This window comes from Pelophylax lessonae, assembly GCF_965119305.1.
Source record: "Pelophylax lessonae genome assembly, chromosome: 1".
Lineage (NCBI taxonomy): Eukaryota > Metazoa > Chordata > Amphibia > Anura > Ranidae > Pelophylax > Pelophylax lessonae.
Genome location: NC_138768.1, coordinates 258,928,009 through 258,949,320, shown reverse-complemented (window position 1 = coordinate 258,949,320; position 21,312 = coordinate 258,928,009). Strand labels below are relative to the sequence as shown.

Genomic DNA, 21,312 nt, shown 5'->3' with positions numbered 1-21,312 from the left:
TGCATCGGTTTTCGAACTGTGTTCGCACTGTAATATCAGAACTGTTCTTTTGTAAAGAACCTAAGAAATGTTGTAGTGTATTGTAGGCGTAAATTCTCAGAGGGGGCATCTGCAAATCCTGCACAAAATACGAAGTGAGCCGTACACCTCTATGGTCAAGATATTTGCATAAGTGTGATCCCAGCCTTATTGGAATTATTTTTAGCAAAAATATGTAGCTGAATAGATATTACCCTAAATTGATGCAGAAATTCGATTTTCTCTTACGTCCTCCGACAGTCGCCGCCTCTTCATATTCGTCACATATGGGGTATTAGACTTTGCTCCGAAGGAGTAGCTAGGCAACAGAATATGTTAACAATAAAGCTTTTAACATATCCCACCCTCAAGGGGTGGTCCCCTCAGTCAATACCCTCCCACTTCCTGCAACCATATCTCAGTTTTAATGTCTAGCTTGTCAGGAGTGGCTGGCTCTCTCTGTGCTGGGACTTTCTGTCCCAGACTCTTTCTTCTTTTTAAAATTTTGTTTGAGTTTTTCTCTCTACCTTTACTTAGCTGTTATTTTGTCAGCGTTAGTTAGTTCTTCGGATGAAGAGGATCATGCGGACTGGGTCTCGGGCTGATCCCCCTGGTCGCAGGTCGTGGGTCAGTGGCTTCCCAGTCTGCCATCGAGCGTTCAGCCAGGTAACGCTCCTGGCACAGTGAACGACCCATCCCTGTTCGGTGCAGGGATGATTGGTGAGGTGGCTACCTCACTGGACGCTGTGCGGTTTCTTAACCCCCCTTGTGTGCGTCTTGAATGCGACTCTCCCTGCCTCATGTGCAGCGGCTTGTTCGCCTGTGCGGGTCCCCCACGCCATGTGAGGTAAGTGTATTTATGTGGGGACCTGTCTGTCTGGGGGGGTGTCAGTCTGGGACTGTGTAACCTGCCTCTATTCACACTGCTTGTCTCCCTATCTCTCGGCTGCATGCTGTGGGCTGCAAGGGGGGGGGGAGCTGTATGACACTGTGTGTGTCAGACTGGTCAGTGTGAGAAGCTGTGTGCTGTGGGGCATGTTTTTTTGGCATGTTTGGGCATATACAGCGATCGCTGCGGCGATCTGACATGTATTCTGATATTGGAATGTAATGTGTGTTTTAATGCACTGTGGAGCGGCGGTTTCGGCGCCAAACGACGCCATTTTGCCTACACTCGCTCCGGCCGCATGTTTTACATGCATGGCGGCCATTTTCTTGTAGCCTCCATAGGCTTACATAGAGCGCCCTGGCAGCATCACTTCCTCTTTCCAGGAACACCGATCGAGGCAGCAGCAGCGGCGAGGGTCTCCTCAGGTTTTATCCTTCTGTTCTTGCTATCCATTGCCTGTGTTCAGTTTGCATATTCCCTGTGGGGGTCTCATTGTGCTTGAGTGTGGGCTGCGCTTGCCACGCTTGCTTAAAAGGGGCAGTTAACCCTTTGTTGTCTGGCATTACAGGGGCAATGGATTCTCAGGAGGGCAAATTTCCTACAGTATTGGTGGAAAGCCAGGGGACCGCTGTTTCCCCCCCAGGGGGGGATTTAGCCACTATTGTGGCTGGCCTTGCTGCTCAGGTGCAAATGCTGGTGGCTGCTCAATCTACTAAAAGGCCCAGAGTTGCTCTTTCCTCTGATTCTGAGGGTGAAGGTGATGGGGCTGTTATGGCGGGGGCCTCCTTATCGGGGTCCCGCTCCTCTCTTGATCTAGTGGGGTCTGAGGTGGAGGCTGAAGTTGAGGGGGTTGATAATTCTCCCCCTGGCTCGCCTGAAGAGCTTGCAATCATGGATGAGTTGATTGCTTCCATTAAGCAAACGCTGCGTTTGCAGGACGAAGTGTGTCCCCCCGCTGCCTTGGCGGCTTATGGGACGCAGAGGAAACGCAGGACGCCGCAGGTTTTTCCCTGCAATGATGATTTTCAGCGCGCTGTTAAGGATCAATGGCGCAATCTGCGCAAACCTTTTGCGGTACCAAGTAGATTCAAGCTGCGTTATCCTTTTTCGCCTTCCACTGATGAAAGGTGGTGTGTGCCTCCCCCAGTGGATCACGCAATTGCGGTTTTGAACAAAGCCACTGCGATTCCTGCAGAGGATTCCCCTGTTTTCCGTGATGCCACGGATAGGAGTGTCAGCAACAGGTGTGACCAGAAATGTGTGGACTGACACAGAGAACATTAGACATAATTAAGGTGTAAAGAATATAATTTATTTAAAAATAAGTGAATAACACAAATGTAAACGCACCTCCAGAAAACTATAACTGTGTAAATCCAATCAGATACCCAAACAATAGTGACACACAGCAAACAACTGCTCAAACCAAATATATACAAAACAGGATAAATGAATAGTAATAGTAACAGAGCCGGGGTCATACACGGGAGATCAAGCAGAGGGAGCTGGGAGCAAGACAGAACAGAGAGAGGGTTGCAGGAGACGGAGTAAGCAAACAGGAAGGAAGGAATCAGGCTGCAGGGTCAGGGTCAGAGTCCAGGATCAGGATACAGGGACACAGGCATGCAGGTCAGGCGCACATGGAGACAATACCAAGGCAGTGAGAAGAAGCATACACAGGGTTTAAATATACTTCCTGCAACCAGCATCAGGTGATGACTGATTGCATAAGATGTTCGCTTCTGACTACTGAGAGACACCCGCTGGTGGACACTGGAACTGCAGCTTATGGATCTGGGAGCTACAGTGCCACCAGCCGGTGAGCTCTTTCCTGACAGTGCCCCCCCTGTAAGGAGCGGCCTCAGGACGCTCCAAAAAACCCTAGCTAAACCAGTCCATAAAAGACAGTCATTTGCTGCACAAATCCAGAGCAAAAGTTCCTTGTAGGCTGAAGAAGTGCCGGGTTTCAAGCGAGATGCCCCATTGCCAAGATCCAACAATAGGCAAAGTGTCCCACCGCCTGGGTCAGGTGACTGACTGGGTATCCCACCGCTGAGGTCAAGCAACTGGCTGGGTGTCCTGCTGGCCAGATCCTCTGACATGTACAGAATTTGATACTTCAAGTCCCTCAGAACAGCAGGTACCCCATTGCTGGGGTCCCACGAGTTGCCTGCAGACTTAGCCATGGGGTCATGTGACAATACCAGAACTCTGACACAGAAGTGTCTCGCCATAACCAAGTAGCTTGCCTGGTTTCCAGGACTTACTCTGCACTTCAAAAGCCACCTAGGTATCTCTGAGGCACTGGTTACCTGACCCGGGTCCCCTAGTGCACCCAAAGCTGGGGCAAGCGCATCCGGATCATGGAGAGGCACAGATAGTACCCCTCCATTCCCCAGGAGCTTACCATGACCAGGGCCATGAAGGCAAATGCAGCTACTAGTTACCATGGGCATGTCCGGACCACCAGGCTTTGGAGCCATAGGAACAACACTCTGCCAGAGGGACTCAACCGAGGCAACCGACAAACGAATCTCAGGCCAAACAGGTAACCCATATAAAGCATGCGAGGACTCAGAGCTTTCAAACCCATTAGCAGGTGAACACTTTGTTTTTGCATGACAGTCCAACCGAGCAGCTGGTATTGAGTCAGTAGAACCCGGCTGGGTGGTAAGTAGAAGAGAAGTAAGATCAGGCTGGTCAATGGTAAAAGGATCATCAGATGCATGCTGGACATCAAGCATGGGATCATCAGGCTGGACATCTGTCACCGGATCAGAGGCAGAAGAAGGCAGGTTGTCAGACAGCAGATCCCTAGGGGTAGACGTGTCATCGAGCAGCAGACCATCAGAGGCAGGCAGGTTGTTAGGGACAGGATGTCCAGAGACAGGCTGGGCATTGGGCACCTGTCCCTTTGGCTGGGCAACAGGGACTGAAACTTCAAGCTGGGCAACAGGGACCGGAACTTCAAGCTGGGCAACAGGGACCGGAACTTCAAGCTGGGCAACAGGGACCGGAACTTCAAGCTGGGCAACAGGGACCGGAACTTCAAGCTGGGCAACAGGGACCGGAACTTCAAGCTGGGCAACAGGGACCGGAACTTCAAGCTGGGCAACAGGGACCGGAACTTCAAGCTGGGCAGCAGGGACCAGAACTTCAAGCTGGGCAGCAGGGACCGGAACTTCAAGCTGGGCAGCAGGGACCAGAACTTCAAGCTGGGCAGCAGGGACCAGAACTTCAAGCTGGGCAGCAGGGACCGGAACTTCAAGCTGGGCAACAGGGACCGGAACTTCATGCTGGGCAAAAGGGACCGGAACTTCAGGCTGGGCAAAAGGGACCGGAACTTCAGGCTGGGCAAAAGGGACCGGAACTTCAGGCTGGGCAAAAGGGACCAGAACTTCAGGCTGGGCAAAAGGGACCAGAACTTCAGGCTGGACAAAAGGGACCAGAACTTCAGGCTGGAGCAGTTCGGCTGGCGTGGAAGTAGGCTGGAGCAGATCGGCTGGCGTGGAAGTAGGCTGGAGCAGATCGGCTGGCATGGAAGCAAGCTGGAGCAGATCGGCTGGCGTGGAAGCAGGCTGGAGCAGATCGGCTGGCGTGGAAGCAGGCTGGAGCAGATCGGCTGGCGTGGAAGCAAGCTGGAGCAGATCGGCTGGCGTGGAAGCAAGCTGGAGCAGATCGGCTGGCGTGGATGCAGGCAGATCGGCTGGTGTGGATGCAGGCTGGAGCAGATCGTCTGGCGTGGATGCAGGCTGGAGCAGATCGGCTGGCGTGGAAGCAGGCAGATCCGCTGGCGTGGAAGCAGGCAGATCCGCTGGCGTGGATGCAGGATGGAGCAGATCCGCTGGCGTGGATGCAGGCAGATCGGCTAGTGTGGAAGCAAGCTGAAGCAGATCGGCTGGCGTGGAAGCAGGTTGGGGTAGATCCGCTGGCGTGGAAGCAGGCATGGATGCAGGCTGGAGCAGATCCGCTGGTGTGGATGCACAATTGGATAGTGGCAAGATTTTGCAAGTTGGGAAAAACTTTCGTTTCTTTTTGGGTTTTGCCACTGAGGTTCTGCATGTGAACACAGGGCTGTGAGTAGGGGGAGCAGCTGGTAGCAAAGAAAAGCTGGGGGATTTTGAAAAAGAGGGAGCAGTAACTAAGGAGGATTTCTGAAGGATTGGTGCAGACAGTGGAGAAGAGGTAAGCTTCAAGGAGTTAAAGGCAGGGTAGGTGCAGCAAGTGGGAACAGGGTACTGACATATGGTTGGTAGAAGGGTAAACTGGGCTGCAACTGTGGTTGCTGTGGGTGATGGAGAGAGAGATGTTTGAGCAGGCAGGTGTCTAGCAGTAGGAAGGGGTTGTTGCAAACTGACTGAAGCTGAGTGCAATATATCTGACCATGCTTGTAATAACGGTTGAACAAGATTCAGTTTACACTCTGCCTGTCTGACAAGAGACTGCACTGCATTAATACAATCTACTAGCACCTGTTGGGAACATGCTGAATAGTGCTCAAAGAAATAAGAGGAGTCATCCTCCAATAACCATACCAGTGATTCTACCTGAGCCATACTAAAGGGGGGAGAAAAGTCATCACTTTCTTTAGGAATACTGGACAAAGCCAACTCTGCACAAACTTGAATCAATGGCTGAACATCATCAAACAGCATCCTGCCCTGATCAACTAGGGAATGAGCAAGACGAATGCATTCTAACAGCTGGTCCCTGGCCCACTCCTTTAATATCTGGCAGCAGTATTCCTTTTCCTCTGTCACCAGCAAAGAAAAGTAAATTACCTCCTCAAGATGCATCTTGCCACAAACAACAGAGCTAAGATGGCTTCTCTGTGCAGCCACTTCTGGTCAGGACTGGCCTTGGTATTCTGTCAGCAACAGGTGTGACCAGAAATGTGTGGACTGACACAGAGAACATTAGACATAATTAAGGTGTAAAGAATATAATTTATTTAAAAATAAGTGAATAACACAAATGTAAACGCACCTCCAGAAAACTATAACTGTGTAAATCCAATCAGATACCCAAACAATAGTGACACACAGCAAACAACTGCTCAAACCAAATATATACAAAACAGGATAAATGAATAGTAATAGTAACAGAGCCGGGGTCATACACGGGAGATCAAGCAGAGGGAGCTGGGAGCAAGACAGAACAGAGAGAGGGTTGCAGGAGACGGAGTAAGCAAACAGGAAGGAAGGAATCAGGCTGCAGGGTCAGGGTCAGAGTCCAGGATCAGGATACAGGGACACAGGCATGCAGGTCAGGCGCACATGGAGACAATACCAAGGCAGTGAGAAGAAGCATACACAGGGTTTAAATATACTTCCTGCAACCAGCATCAGGTGATGACTGATTGCATAAGATGTTCGCTTCTGACTACTGAGAGACACCCGCTGGTGGACACTGGAACTGCAGCTTATGGATCTGGGAGCTACAGTGCCACCAGCAGGTGAGCTCTTTCCTGACAAGGAGACTGGAGTCTCTTGCCCGTCATACTTATTCTGTTACGGGTTCTATGCTTAAGGCTCTGTTTGCTTCTCTCATGGCGGCCCAGGCGATCGCAAGTTGGACGCAGATGCTTAGGCGCGTCCTAGTGGCCGACTCGGCCTCGCCGGCGACCCTGGATATGGTGGATCAAATCCACCAGGGTGTCATGTATCTGTGTGATGCGGACCTGGACCTGGTTCCGTTGGCTGCACGTGTGCACAGCGTGGCGGTGTTGTCTCGCCGCCTGGTTTGGTTAAAATGTTGGTCGGTGGACCAATCTTCACGTAAGACCTTAGCCAATCTACCTTATGATGGGTCTCGCCTTTTTGGGGAGTCCCTGGATGTGTTGATTAAGGGGATCACCGGGGGTAAGAGCACTCTCTTGCCCCATTTCCCCAAGGCTAAGGGGGCTTCTGGGAAGAAGCATGCTAATTTTCGGCCCCCTCAGGGGTCCTTTCGTGCCTTTCGGCCGCACTACAAGGGCAAACCGTTCAAAGGTCAAGGCTCTCAGAAGAAGCCCTGGTCTGGTAAACAGAAGTCCGGCCAATCCGGATCTGCAGCCCATAACAGTTCGGCCTGAAGGGGCGCCCTCACCCAGTTTTGGGGTGGGGGGACGCTTGCTCGGTTTTCTTCAGCCCTGGTTGGCCCGTGTGCGGGACAGATGGGTTCAGGAAATCGTTCGATCTGGTTACAAGATCGAGTTTCTCTCTCGGCCGGAGAGCAGATTTTTTCCCTCAAATCTTCAACTGTCTCCAGAGCGCTTGCGGGACCTGCACCTGGCGGTGCGGGACCTGAGGGCTCAGGGAGTGGTGGTTACGGTGCCTCATCGGGACAGGTTTCGGGGGTTTTATTCCAATCTGTTCACCGTGCCCAGAAAGGAGGGCAAGGTTCGTCCGATTCTGGACTTGAAGGCTCTGAACCGCTCTGTGCGGGTTCGCAAGTTCCGCATGGAATTCCTGCGGTCGGTGGTGGCTGCCCTGGTTCCGGGGGAATTCATGGCCTCCATCGATTTGAAGGATGCGTATCTTCACATCCCCATTTTCGAGGGTCATCAGAGATACCTTCGATTTGCCATTGCGGAGGATCACTACCAGTTCGTGGCGTTGCCCTTTGGTCTCGCCTCGGCTCCGCGGGTCTTCACCAAGGTGCTTGCACCGGTTCTGGCATTATTGAGGGCCCAGGGCGTTTCTGTCCTGGGGTATCTGGACGACATTCTGGTTCGGTCTGCGACCAGCCAGGGTCTGGAGGAGGACCTGTCTGTCACAATGCAAACTCTGCAGGAGTTTGGTTGGACGATAAATTTTCCAAAGTCGACACTGAGTCCGTCGGTTCGTCTTCCCTATCTGGGAATGATTCAGGACTCGGTGCAGGCGAAGGTCTTCCTGCCGGAAGACAAACTCAGGACTCTCCAGGAGGAAGTCAGGTCCCTCAGGGACGTTCCGCACTCGTCTCTGCGGACGTGTATGAGATGTCTGGGACTGATGGTCTCGGCCTTCGAGGCGATTCCATTCGCCCAGTTTCACACGCGGGGTCTCCAAGCGGAGATCCTGTCCAGGTGGGACGGGCGACCTCAATCTCTGGATCTTCAAATCTCGTTGAGTCATCGCACCAGAGAAAACCTTCTGTGGTGGCTCCAGTCCCCGTTGGTGTCCGGGGGCAAGTCGTTTTGTCCGATCTCGTGGACGGTAATCACCATGGATGCCAGCCTGTCGGGCTGGGGTGGAGTTCTGGGCGTTCTGTCCGCCCAGGGGACTTGGTCGGAGGGGGAGTCTTCCCTTCCGATCAACATTCTGGAATTGCGTGCGATAAGTCTCTGTCTTCATCGCTGGACGGACCGGCTGCAGGGCTGCCCGGTTCGGGTGCAGACGGACAATGCCACGGCGGTGGCCTACATCAACCACCAAGGGGGCACCAGGAGTGCCCGAGCGGCTCGAAGTGGCCGACATTCTGTCTTGGGCCGAGACTCATGTCCCGGCGATAACGGCGGTTCACATTCCGGGAGTGGAGAACTGGCAGGCGGACTATCTGAGTCGCCAGACCCTGGATCAGGGGGAATGGTCTCTCCACCCGGCTGTCTTCCAGATGTTGTGCGCGAAGTGGGGTCTTCCAGATGTGGACCTGTTCGCGTCCCGTCTCAACAACAAGGTGAGAAGGTTCGTGGCAAGGACGCGCGACCCTCGGGCAGACGCGTCGGACGCGTTAGTGGCCCCGTGGCATCAGTACAGGCTGCTGTACGCGTTTCCACCGATTCAGTTGCTGTCCAGGTTCCTTCGCAGGTTACACTCGGAACACAGCACGGTGATTCTTGTGGCACCGGACTGGCCTCGCCGGTCCTGGTACGCAGACCTCGTGAATCTGGCGGTCGACGCCCCGTGGCGTCTGCCTCTTCGAGACGATCTACTGTCTCAAGGACCGATATACCATCCTGCTTTACAGTCGCTGGCTTTGACGGCCTGGCTGTTGAGACCGAGGTCCTGAAGGAGAGGGGTCTCTCTCCAGAGGTCGTTCATACTTTAATCAACGCGAGGAAGTCTTCCTCAGGGAAGGTTTATTACCGTACTTGGAAGGCCTATTTTGCCTGGTGTGAGTCCAGGGGGTTTTCACCCTGCACGTACTCGGTCTCCCGTGTGCTGTCTTTCCTTCAAACGGGTGTTGATCAGCGTTTGGCGCTGGCTACGATAAAGGGTCAGGTGTCTGCACTGGCCGTTCTGTTTCAACGTCCCGTGGCTTCCAACTCCTTGGTTGGCACCTTGGTTCAGGGTGTGCGGCATCTGGTCCCCCCTAGGAGGGATCCTCTGCCCCCTTGGGACTTGAATCTCGTTCTATCTGTGTTGCAACGTGCTCCTTTTGAACAGATCAGGGAGATCTCGTTGTCTATGTTGTCCAAAAAGGTCGCCTTTTTGGTGGCGATCACTTCGGCTCGCAGAGTGTCGGAGCTGGCGGCTTTGTCCTGCAAGTCTCCGTACCTGGTTATTCATTTGGATAAGGTGGTCTTGCGACCTAATCCTTCTTTTCTTCCGAAACGAGTTTCGGAATTCCATCTTAATGAGGATATTGTCTTACCTTCGTTGTGCGCGAAGCCTAAACATCCAAAGGAGGTGAGATTGCATTCTCTGGATGTTGTTCGGGCGATAAGGGTTTACCTTAAATCGACTGAGTCTTTTCGAAAGACGGACTCCTTGTTTGTTCTTCCAGAGGGTCCTCGGAAGGGCATGGCGGCTTCGGCCTCTACCATCGCCAAATGGATCAGGCAGACCATTGAACAGGCCTATGCTTTGCAGGGGAAGGTCCCCCCTGTGCCTGTGAAGGCGCACTCTACTAGATCTCTGAGTACGTCTTGGGCCTGTCGTCATGGGGCTTCTGTAGCCCAGGTGTGTAAGGCGGCGACTTGGTCGACCGTGCACACTTTCACAAAATTCTACAAAGTAGATGTTCAGGCATCGGCGGATGCTTCCTTTGGCCGCAAGGTTCTTAGTGCGGCTGTTCCCTAGGGTCCCTTGTTGGGACCTCTGGCCGTTGGGATAAGTTTTGTATCCCCTGGTTTTTTTGTCTTTTCCTGGGTTGTTGCTCCTGTTGAGCACTTGTTTTTTTGCTGTTGCCCAGCTGGTTTCCTTCCTTTGGTAAGGTTCCTTTCTTTGATGCGGAGACTGCGTTGCCTTTCGGCGCGGATGCGTTTCCCACCCCTCATGTTTGCACTGCTTTGGGACGTCCCCATATGTGACGAATATGAAGAGGCGGCGACTGTCGGAGGACGTAAGAGAAAACGGAATTTTTGTAAAATCTTACCTGTAAAATTCCTTTCTCTGAGTCCTCCGACAGTCGCCGCCCCCGCCCCTCTTTTGGGGTTTGGTTGTATACTCTACTGCTATTCCACTAAAACTGAGATATGGTTGCAGGAAGTAGGAGGGTATTGACTGAGGGGACCACCCCTTGAGGGTGGGATATGTTAAAAGCTTTATTGTTAACATATTCTGTTGCCTAGCTACTCCTTCGGAGCAAAGTCTAATACCCCATATGTGACGAATATGAAGAGGCGGCGACTGTCGGAGGACTCAGAGAAAGGAATTTTACAGGTAAGATTTTACAAAAATTCCGTTTTTTTTTTTTTTTTTTTTTTTTTTTTATTAAATTTATTTAATTAGGAGTGTTTTATAGCAGAAAGTAAAAATTATTTTTTTCTTCAAAATTGTCAGTCTTTTTTTGTTGATTGCGCAAAAAACAAACAAACCATAGAAGCATTGGTGCCCACAAAGGGGGGCCAAGTGCCCCTCCACTGGAATCTCATCTTCCCCTTTAAAGTGGTTGTTAAGCCACTTTATGCCATCCTATCTGGTCTATTTAATAATCCTGTGTGCTCATGCCCTTGTATGTGTTTTTTTTTTTTTTTTAAATAAGCTGTTCTTTACCAGTTTTCTAAACCCTGATCCCCGCTCACGTGACCCACCGGCTCTCTCCTCTCCCCGTCTGACAGCTGTCTGCAGTGGGTGAAGCTGAGGATTTACCACTGACTGGAGGGGAGGAGAGGAGAGGCAGTTCACATGAGCAGGGATCTGCGCCCTAAAAACTGGTAAAGAACTGCTTATTTTTTTAAAACACAGACACAGGAGTACACAGGATTATTTAACAGACTGTAGACAGGATATGAAACTTTAAATGAAACTACAGCAGCAGGAGGGGAGGATGCGGGCTCGACACAGGAGCAGACAGGCAGGTAGGGGGGGAGAGAGGACAGAGGAAGACGGCAGGGCTGTGGATGACAGCTGCACGTAGACTGACCACAGTGTCAGGGCTGAGCAGTCATATTATACTGTGGTCAGTTTACAAGGGGAGGACATAGCCAGGCAGGATCAGCCAAGTATTTTAGATGATGGAAGGGAGAAGGGGCCAAATTACACAGCACAAGCACTGTGCTGTAGAACATGCTTTAAGGGAACAGGATCTTTTTTATTTTTTTTTTTTGGTCCACAAACACTTTAAAAATAAATTCTGCCATTTCCCCTTTTAAAAATAAATGGTTCTGCGGATGCCCATGCGTAGAGGTGATCAAATACCACAAAAAGAAATTGTCAGTTAAAGAAACACAGTGCCGTATCGCCAAAAATGGACTGGTCATGAAGGAGGTAAACCTACTGAAGCTGAAGTGGGTAATTGGAGAACTCCAGTATATTATTCCACATAGGTAGTGCTGCATTTTTATTTTTTATTATATATTAAACATTACATCACAGAAGCAGGCACAGTTAGACTATTTTACATTAAAGCTGAACTCTAGAGAAAGTAAAAATGCTTTCTTGCACACACTCCATGTGATAAATTATTGTTTAGGTCTCTGCTCCCATATACTCCCTCTACAAGTCCCTACAGCCTCTTCTTCCCTACACTCCAATGGTCGAATGTCATCTTATCTGATAAGTCCATAGCCCTGCACTGGATGTGAGGATGCTGAGCAACAGTCTACTGCTGGAGTATATGGGAGCTCTGGCTGCTGCAAGAGAGGAGGATCGTGTAAATATCTGCTTTTTCTATCCATTAGACCTAAATGAGCTTTTATCCTTTGTAGTGTGGGGGACAGTCCCACTGCAAGGATAGATTTTAAAAATAATGCAATTAATAATTCTCAAATAACATACTACAAAGTGCTTAAACAGAAAAAAAACACAAATCAAATATTATTTGGTGTGTCCACTCTTTTTACCTTTAAAACCGCATCAATCCTCCTAGGGACACACACATTTTTTTTTTTTTTCTCTTTCAATACATTTTTGACGGTCAATAGTCTCATTACAACGTAAAAATATGAAGCACTTGTAATAAGTTGAATGGTACATTGTCATGAGATAAAAACATATGCATCTCCTTACAGCCAGTTGTGACAATAGGCGTTGGGTATAACAGAGGCCTTCTTTAGCCCCAGAAAATGGGATAGCTATGTAAGGTAATATTATGATGAATATAAAGTTGGGCTCAGTTTTGGTTAGTGTCCCAGTGATGAGTGACCACAATAAGAGCCAAATTTACCATTAGCAATGTTGATAAACATTTGCCGGAGGCTATTTTGTTTTGTTTTTTGATAGCTGAGTGAGCAGAGAGCGGCTGTGCACTGTATGAATCGTGGAAATGCTGGATGAAGATCGTGAGGAGGGTTAAATCGGGATTGCTATTTTATTTTGTTTTTTTTTTTTAATGAATAATCATGCAGCTCTAGCTCTAAGTAGTTCATCAAGTTTCCTGTCATTCAGTAACTGCCTGCCTCTTATCAGAGGTACGGGCAGACAGCTACACTGACAAATCTGCAGGAGCCTGGCATTACTCCCACAATCTGCTGATTGTGGATGAAATGCTTTACAGCCTCCTAATAATAATAAAAAAAAAAAAAAAAGAATAAATGAATTAAATTTTTTTGAAAAAAAAAATATGTGCATTGATTGATTTTTTTTTTTTCTTTTTGCAAAGGTGAACTTATCCTTTAAAAATGTAAATGTTAAAAATGAAAAATGTGGACAGCACATATGGAAACACATTTCTCCCTTTAAAATTTCTGCCTATGAGAGACTGTTGATGCAGAAATATATCACCCTTGTTGCTGGCTATACTTTAGGCATCACTCTCGCCAATGTGTTTTTTCTCTATCGTTCATTGACGGACACAGTTTTTTCTGATTAATATCAGTAGGGTAATACTGCCCCCTACAGGAGTAGGACACTAGGCAGAAAAAAGTTCTGGCTACGCCTATGGGCAGTCCCGGAGAGTACACCCTCTCTCTTCCTGCATAGGATGCCAGTTTTAATCTGTGTAGTCAGGAGTAAGGACCTAGTTCCTTGCTGGGATCTTTGGTCCTGGCATAGAAGTAATTTTTTTTTGTAGATTTTTTATAGCTAGTCTTTTTTTCCTGTGAGATCTTCTAGCAATTATGTCGGGCTGGGCGACAGACTGGACCCCCATATCCAGTGGTCACCCCACTCTGGCCATCGAGAGTGTGGAGGCCTTAGCTCTGTGCTGGGTCGGCCGCGACATAGTCCCACTGGATGGGGACTGGCCCCACAAGTTAAATGTCTCACCAGGACGCACACGACAGGGTCTAGGCTGATGTCGCAGCGTTCCTATTTGGCCGACAGCCCTCCTACTCCGGTGGCGTGGGGTCCTGTTATGAGATGGCGCCCGCCTGTGTTCCCAGTATGGTGAGTAACCTCTTTTTGTTGTAGCCTGGAGGACAGTGTGTCATGAGGGTGGTCTCTCCCTCTCTGTGGGGGTCTGTTAGCACGCCCCTGACCTCCAGGGGGCGCTGTGGGGCCGCTTTTAAAAAAAAAAGTAATTTTTTCATTTTTTTTTTTTTTAAAGTTGCTGGCAGGTTCCTCAGGTTCAGTATTGACCCTGCAGGCCATTTGTTCCCACCTGACCCTCTCACAGAGGCAGCAGGGCCTCCCGGATCTCCACTCCGGTCTTTCTCGTGGCTCCGGACAGGCCTCGCCGAGCTTGATACGCCAGCCTGGTCAGGCTGGCCGCAGACGCTCCTTGGAGAATACCCCTCAAGGAGTAGTTATTGTCTCCAGGGCCCATCTCCCATCCAACTTTGCGGTCGCTGACTTTGCTAACTTGGCTGCTGAATGCCAGATGCTGAAGGACGGGGGTTTGGCTGCTTCAGTGATTCCCACCCTGCTTGAAGCTTGGGAAGCGACTTCTAGGGTGATTTTTGTTCATCATACGAGACAGTCGTATATTGCGTGGGCTCCCCCTCGCTCTTACTCGGTTGCCCTGATCTTGGCTTCCTTCAATGTAGAGTTGATTACAAGTTTGCCTTGAGTACTGTCAAGGGTCGGGTTTCGGTTTTGGCATATTTCTTCCGAAGGACGGTGGCCGCCTGTGCCCTGGTGCGTGAATTCTTCCAGGGGGTGCGACACTTGGTGCTTCCGGTGCAACCTCCGTCATCCACTGGGGACCTTGATTTGGTGCAGTCGATTCTTTTAGACCCTCTGTTTGCTAGTATTCGGGGGTATCCCCTGCCTACCTGATTACAGAAGGTGGCCTTCTTGGTTGCTGTCAATCTGCGTGCATTGTTCTGTCGCTCTCCTATGTTGATCCAGGGGTCAAGTGGTACTTCGTCCGGATCCGTCCTTCCCTCCGAAGGTGGTTTCTGGTGTTCACTTGCATGGGGACATTATTCCCATCTTGTGTCCTGAGCCCTCACATCCTAAGGAATGTGCATTGCTTACTCTGTAGAATGCAGGCACTCCAGGTGTACTTGGCGACTACTGAGTCTTTTCGTGAGTCAGGCTCGCTCTCTGTACTTACGGATGGCCCGTGAACGGGACTGCCTGCGTCTGCTCCCGGATGGATCGGACAGACGGTGATGCAGGTTTATTCAATTAGGGGTCAGGTCCTGCCTTTCCCTGTTTCGGCGTGTTCTACTCGGTGCTTCCTGGGCTTTTCACCTTGTGGGCATCTGTGCTCCAGGTTGCAAGTTGGCTACCTCGTAGTCTGTACACACCTTTACCATGTTTTTTAAGGTGGATGTGCTGGCATCTATAGATGCCTCTTTTCGGCCACAAGGTTTTTTGCTGGCTGCTGTTTGGAGGGCTTTTGGCCTTTCTTGAGGGTGTTTACTGTTGTTTTCACGTGGGCCTCATCTTTTGTACTGATGCGTCCTATGTTGCCTGGTCGGCTATGTTTGGCCTTGAGGACTTGTTCTTTTTTGCTGTTCCCACCCCTCATTTCATGGCACTGCTTTGGGACGTCCCTACTGATATGAATCAGAGAGAACTGCATCCGTCAATGAACGATAGAGAACTGGATTTTTTACTTACTCTTAAGTTCATTGACGGACGCAGTACCCGCCCCTCTATTTTGAGTTGGGTTGGTGTAACTTTTCTGACACTGCTTTTGATACAAAACTGGCATCCTATACAGGAAGAGAGCGGTAGTACCCTCCGAGACTGCCCATAGGCGTAGCCAGAACCTTTTTCTGCCTAGTGTCCTACTCCTGTAGGGGGCAAAATTACCCTACTGATATGAATCAGGGCAAAATTACCCTACTGATATGAATCAGAGAGAACTGCGTCCATCAATGCACTTAAGAGAAAATTATTTTACGGTAAGTCAGAAATCCAGTTTTGTTTTTTTTTATTTACATAAATGGCCAACTTGTTAGTAGAGCATGATTTTTCTTCATCCAGTTTCATTTCTTCTACACAGCTTAGTTAAATTTAAAAATGGCTTTTTAACCTACATATTGATTTGTTGATGATGGAGAACTTAATAAATATATATAGTTTTGATATAGGACAGTGTCTGTTCAGTCTAAGCAGGGCTCCTAGACTAATGCCTTGCTGAGTCAGAACAGTATGGATGTCACACTTTTATCCATTTGGAATTTACCTCCATGAAGTCCGTATGGATGAGCGGTCAGTGAAAAAGGACCTGAACGCAAACTTTTTCTGTTCGGTCCTAAAGACCTAAATGGAACCCGAGGAGGGCGGATGTAGGCAGACTAGTCGGTGTACATCTGCCCACCCATAGAGATTTGTCAGTTTTCATCCATGTAATTGTGGGTCAAAAAAAAAACAGATGGACCGCCAGTGTAAAAGGGTCCTAAATCATACACTGGACTACATGCCTGCATACTCTTTACCTGTGTGCAAGAGTACCTGGAAAAAACAGATGCTATTTTAAGGCAAGAGTGAATACACCAAATATAGATTTGGTTTAGCATTTTTTCTCTCTATGCATATTGTAGGTTAATAAATGAAAAACTATTGACTTCACCATTTTTATAAGCATTTCAAAAAACCCAAAACCTATACGCAGTACTAGAATTCTAAAGAAAAATATGCATATATAGAACTAGTAATACCAACATTTAGTGTAGCATTTACTGTGCCAACAACTCCTAGCTTGTGTTGAAAGATTGTATTTAGAGTATTTCCTCCTTTGTCCATATAAAAGACCCAGTTACATAATGCTGTGGCATTTCCTAAGCAAAGAACGTTGGGAAATAATTTACAGTTGGCATTTCTCAGGCTAGGTTCGACAGCATCAGCACACTGTATTTCACTTTTTAATTATTTGAAGTATTAAGTGTAGATTTGTCAGTGCCGTGAAAGGTCTCCTTTAAAATGCTACAGATATTGTATTTGTTCTCAAATTTGTCCTCAAGTTTAACAGTCCCATCCCAGTGATTTAGCTTTGTGTGTGGGGTGTGATGAATATACCAAAAACAATGACTATTGGTTGCACTTGAGGACAGATTTGAAAGCTACTTGGCTGATGGACTAAAAGAATTGGGAATCTTTTTAATCAAATAATTGTGAATATTCACTTCAGTTGTCCAATTTTGTCAAAAATCTGCAGATGTTTGGGTATTCAGAGTTAAATATGCTTCTTACATGATTGAATAATTGAAGTGAATATTTATACAATACTTTGGAGGGTTCACACTACCCTATTCAGTTTTTCTTTTCTGGCAGTGATTGGAGATGGTGCCTTGCGTTTTTACAACACAAGACACTTTTTTTCCTCCGTACTTTTTTTTTCTTTTCTAAACTTGGCATTCCATTTATTTCTATTCACTGCAGCTCATCTGCTGTACAAAGAAACGCAGAGAGATGCATGCGGCTGCAGAGCGGTGCAGAAAAATGCAAATGGGTTGCAGTTTCCCGCACTGTTCTGCCCTGATGTGTGGAAGTGCGAACTGGGACACAGCCATTGTACAGAAACGCGCAGCGCTCTGCACAAGAGTGGACCAGATTGAACACTCTGGTGGGCTGAATATACCCTGTCCTACCTTGGAGCATAAAGGGGAACTAAAATATGTCGATGGAGGATGAAGAATGATATAGGCTTTAATGAATAGCACCCCATAGTCATTATCACCTTCTCCTTCAACACCTCCCCTAGCTGTGACTCCTGCATTGCCTACTCTCTTAAAAATCCCCAATCGGCTGCCATTCTCCTCTCCTTTTGACCTTGGATAGTGGTCTCTAAAAGTGCAGCCCGGGGGGCCATATGTGGCCCTTTGCTTGCCTTCATCTATCCAGCCCTTGAGGCACTTTTTCTCCCACTGATACGAGACACTGACACCAACTATGGGACATAATTCCTGCTACTGACAATAATGGGGTACTATTTTTCCTATTGACACCAACGATGGGGCACTATTCCTCTCCTTAGTACCAATACATTGTTCACTCCCACTGATGCTAGGGCAATTTTTACTCCCACTGGCCACAGTCCAGCCCCCCCAAAGCCTGAAGAATCGTTAACTTGCTCTTTGTTTAGAAAGTTTGGGGACCCCGACATAGCATAGGCTCCCACTTTATCTCCTCAATCTGTGTATCTCAATTAGGTTTGTACTCTTGTCCCTTCATCTAATTTAATGTTTAGCTCCCTCTCTGATTGGCCCATGATCAGCTCCTGCTCTGCATTCTATCCTAGTGGGCTGCAATTAGCTGTCAGTTCTCTCTCTACTTCACTCCTCTACAAGGGCAAGGTCTTGCTAAGCCTCTTCTCATCCCTGTTCATGATCGGCTCCTACTGTGTTTGATTACTACTTTCTCTTTTTCCTCACCATTTCGGGTCATGCTCAGACACCTACCTACTTATTTTACCTGTCCATGGCCCACTTCTACTCTCCCTCCCCTCACTGTGTCTGGTTGTTGGTCAGCCCATGCTCTACAACTGCTGCTTTTCTCTCTCCTCCGTCTTTTAGTGTGATCAGTTTCTGATGTGTTCCTCGTCCACGATTGCTCTTTTGCCTCCTCTTGCACATACCTCCAGTGCACAATTGAATGCTAGTCTTCCCCCTTTTCTTTCACCCACAGTCTAGAAGCAGCTGCAGTTGTTCATCTACAAACCATTGTCCGTGATTGTTTTTGTGTCTCTTCTCGATTTACAGTCCTTTCCCTTATTTGATAGAGTACTATATAATGATCTTCTCTTCTCTCTAGGGAGGACCTGAAGATGCCTCATAGTAAGATAAATGGACAGCCAAAGGGATTATCAAGGCCTGAGTGTCGGCTGGGATCCACATCAAGCTCACAAAGCACCAACACAGTGAGTCCTTCCAGGCATTCTAGTGTTAAGAAGGTAACAGGAGTTGGAGGCACTACATATGAAATATCCGTGTAGAACTTGACATGCCTGAGGGTGATGAACTATTATTATACAAGGCATGTTTTCTGACCGTTCCGAAGACTTAAACTAAGGAGAGCATTCAGAAACGGTCAATGGGAGCTTTAAATATGACTGATGAAGGACCTCAAATTATGAAAACAATGGTTATAAAAAAAGAAGACTTGGTGATATTCTGAGGAAAAAAAGAAAAATTAAGCCATTGTACGTGTGTCTGTCCAACAAACACAGAAGAAATATTGTTTTAAACTTGTGATGTGGAAAGAGTGGGACAACTGTTTTATTTTTTTATTTCAAGTTATTTTAGTTTTTTTTTTTTCCTGATTTGCAGGGCTTGTTTAGTAATGGAGCAGAGTGAAAGAATAACATTCATGAAAGATTTTCTAAGATCTATGGATCAAGACAAAAAAAACTGCCCGTGTGTTCTGTTCATTCTTTACATTATGACCATGGTGAAAAAAACATTTTGAGTGTATGTGTGTATGAATGCATGTGCTTGAAAATCTGTTATTTCAGGGGATTATGCAGTACAATATACTGTTTTGTTGTGGAAGGTATATCACTCAAAAAGCAGCAGAATAGTGTGCACTCCGTTTTCATCCAGTTACTAATTGAACCCTGTTGCGGTAGGGTGTGGTAGGTGTCAGTCTTGCTTATCTCCATGCTTTCTGGTTCTCTTCACCCTACAGCATCCTATGCTTGCAGTAACTTTCTATGTTGAAGACTTCCTATAGGAAAAAAAAACGTGATAAGAGTGGCAGGCTAATAAAACTCAGTGCTGCATCAATGTGTGGGACAGGAGGATCATTGTAATGCTGCCTCAGGTGGGAATAATAATCACCTCACCCTGCTAAATCGCCATTGGTAGTGCTTCCTTTAAATGATTCCAATCATAGGCACATATTGGCAGTAGCCATTTTGGGGTTAAAGTAGTAACATGATGGCATCATGATATTACTACTTCATGCATTCAGAGGCTGACTGCTAAATTATTACATAATACTGCTTTGTCTGTTTTTGTACAATCTGTCCACCCAAAAAATAAACAAAAACTTTGGTAAATGATGATTTACAGAGATTTTACAGATTTTTATGGTTTAACTATGTCATGTATTGCCAGTAACGAGGGTTTCATTTGTATATTTAAGTATTAGATTAAGAAAATACAACACAATCTGTGAAACTGCAGCATATTTTTTATCCAGGTGCAGTTTGTAAATTTTACATTTATTTTATATATGAACTCTTGAAAACATGTTATTTTGTGTGACTGTGTGTATGTGCATAGCGTTTTTTTTTTTTTTTTCTTTTTTTGCTCCGTTGCCGTGGTACATCAGTGTTATAATACATGCAGATGTTATCCTGCCTTAACCATAGCCTCTGAAACAGGGGCAAAGCAACGTGGTGCTGTGTGACTGCTAATTTTCGTAGTTGGGTTGCTCCTCTACTTGCCAATGTAGTGAATCAAATTCTTGATAAGTCAGATCAACACTCAAACATAAAGATCTTTAACATATTGCTATTTATCAAGGAGATTTACAAGGTCAGTTGTTACTTCCAAGTAACAGAGGATGAAGAAGATGAAGAGCAAACAGAAGTAAAAATTTACTGAAGCATGATTTACAGTCAAAGTACCATTTGGAAAGAGATGTCCTCAATTTCCGATCTATGAAAAAACCCCAGAATAAACTATTTATGAACTATGGCATTGAGCATAAATCATATTTGTTATATTTACTCTTTTAAAAAAACATTTTAATGTATGCCATGTGTCCCTACCATCATGGGTATTATAAAATGTTGTTCTTTTTATTTATTTATTTTTTTTTTAGAAGGTTAGGGCTTCATCCGGGTAATATTACTCTTTGTTGCGCAAATAAATGGAGCTATAGCACATAGCAGCTAGTAAGCATTCATGTCTGTTTTTCCTGGTTCAGGTTATCAAAGAAAACTGAGACTTAGTTATTCTGCTTTGCTCCAGTTTTTTCCCTTATGTTTTACATGACCTTTTTCCTAATTTATTTTAATGAAGGAAATATTCTGTATTTACTATGTTTGTCTTATCTTCATAAGGGTGTAACAGATTTTTGAAATTGAACTATTTTAAGTTAGATAAGGAAATTTAAAAAATTTGCAAAAGTTGTCAAATTTTTTGTTGGTAGCTCATATTTTATTTTCAGACTGTTACATTAAAAAAATTATCTTGGTTCAGCTTAAATAAATGGGCCTTTTTTTTTCTCACCCTGCAGTTTGCAGGGTTAGACTGTATTAAACTGCAAATATGTTGGATAAACGCACAGACACTTTATAATCTGAATGTTTTCACCAAGCTTTTTATGCAGATTATTGAATGGATGGGGTAGGTGTAGAACGAAGAATGGAGCTGCTAAGGACGACTTGCAATTTTAAATAAAGTCGATCTGAGGGTCTAAGGGAAGTGCATACATAGTGTAAGTAGTACTTTTCTGTGTGGTCCCAATCTGGCTACAAGTCTCACTGTGTGATAAATGTCAAGGAATCACCCTTCTCTTATACCAGTATTAGATATTTACTTATACAAGCCTTGGGAGAATTGACACACGTTACTGCAAGGTGCTGATGTAAAGGGGGGGGGGGGGGGCGCTTAAGCAAACTTGTTAGGATAAAAGTATGAAAAGTATCATTGATGACTTGTTAATGAAACTGCAAGTTCCATTATCTTTAAAGGGTTAGTTTATCATTACAATTTTTCTGTAAAGATGAACTAACACTTGACACCCTCCTCAACCCCTGGTCCTTGCTGCACTTCT

At 46.8% G+C, this 21,312-nt stretch overlaps 1 protein-coding gene across 2 annotated transcripts in view; it reads left to right on the top strand.

The window, feature by feature from the left end:
- Positions 1-20,565, top strand: part of ZDHHC8 (zDHHC palmitoyltransferase 8) — a 201,679-nt gene extending 181,114 nt beyond the window's left edge. For both annotated transcript variants that reach the window (XM_082259074.1, XM_082259073.1), the window contains exon 11: positions 18,340-20,565. In XM_082259074.1, the coding sequence (XP_082115200.1) occupies positions 18,340-18,520 (181 nt within the window). In that variant the 3' untranslated portion in view covers positions 18,521-20,565. The remainder of the gene's footprint in view (positions 1-18,339) is intronic.
- The last annotated feature ends 747 nt before the right edge of the window (positions 20,566-21,312 follow it).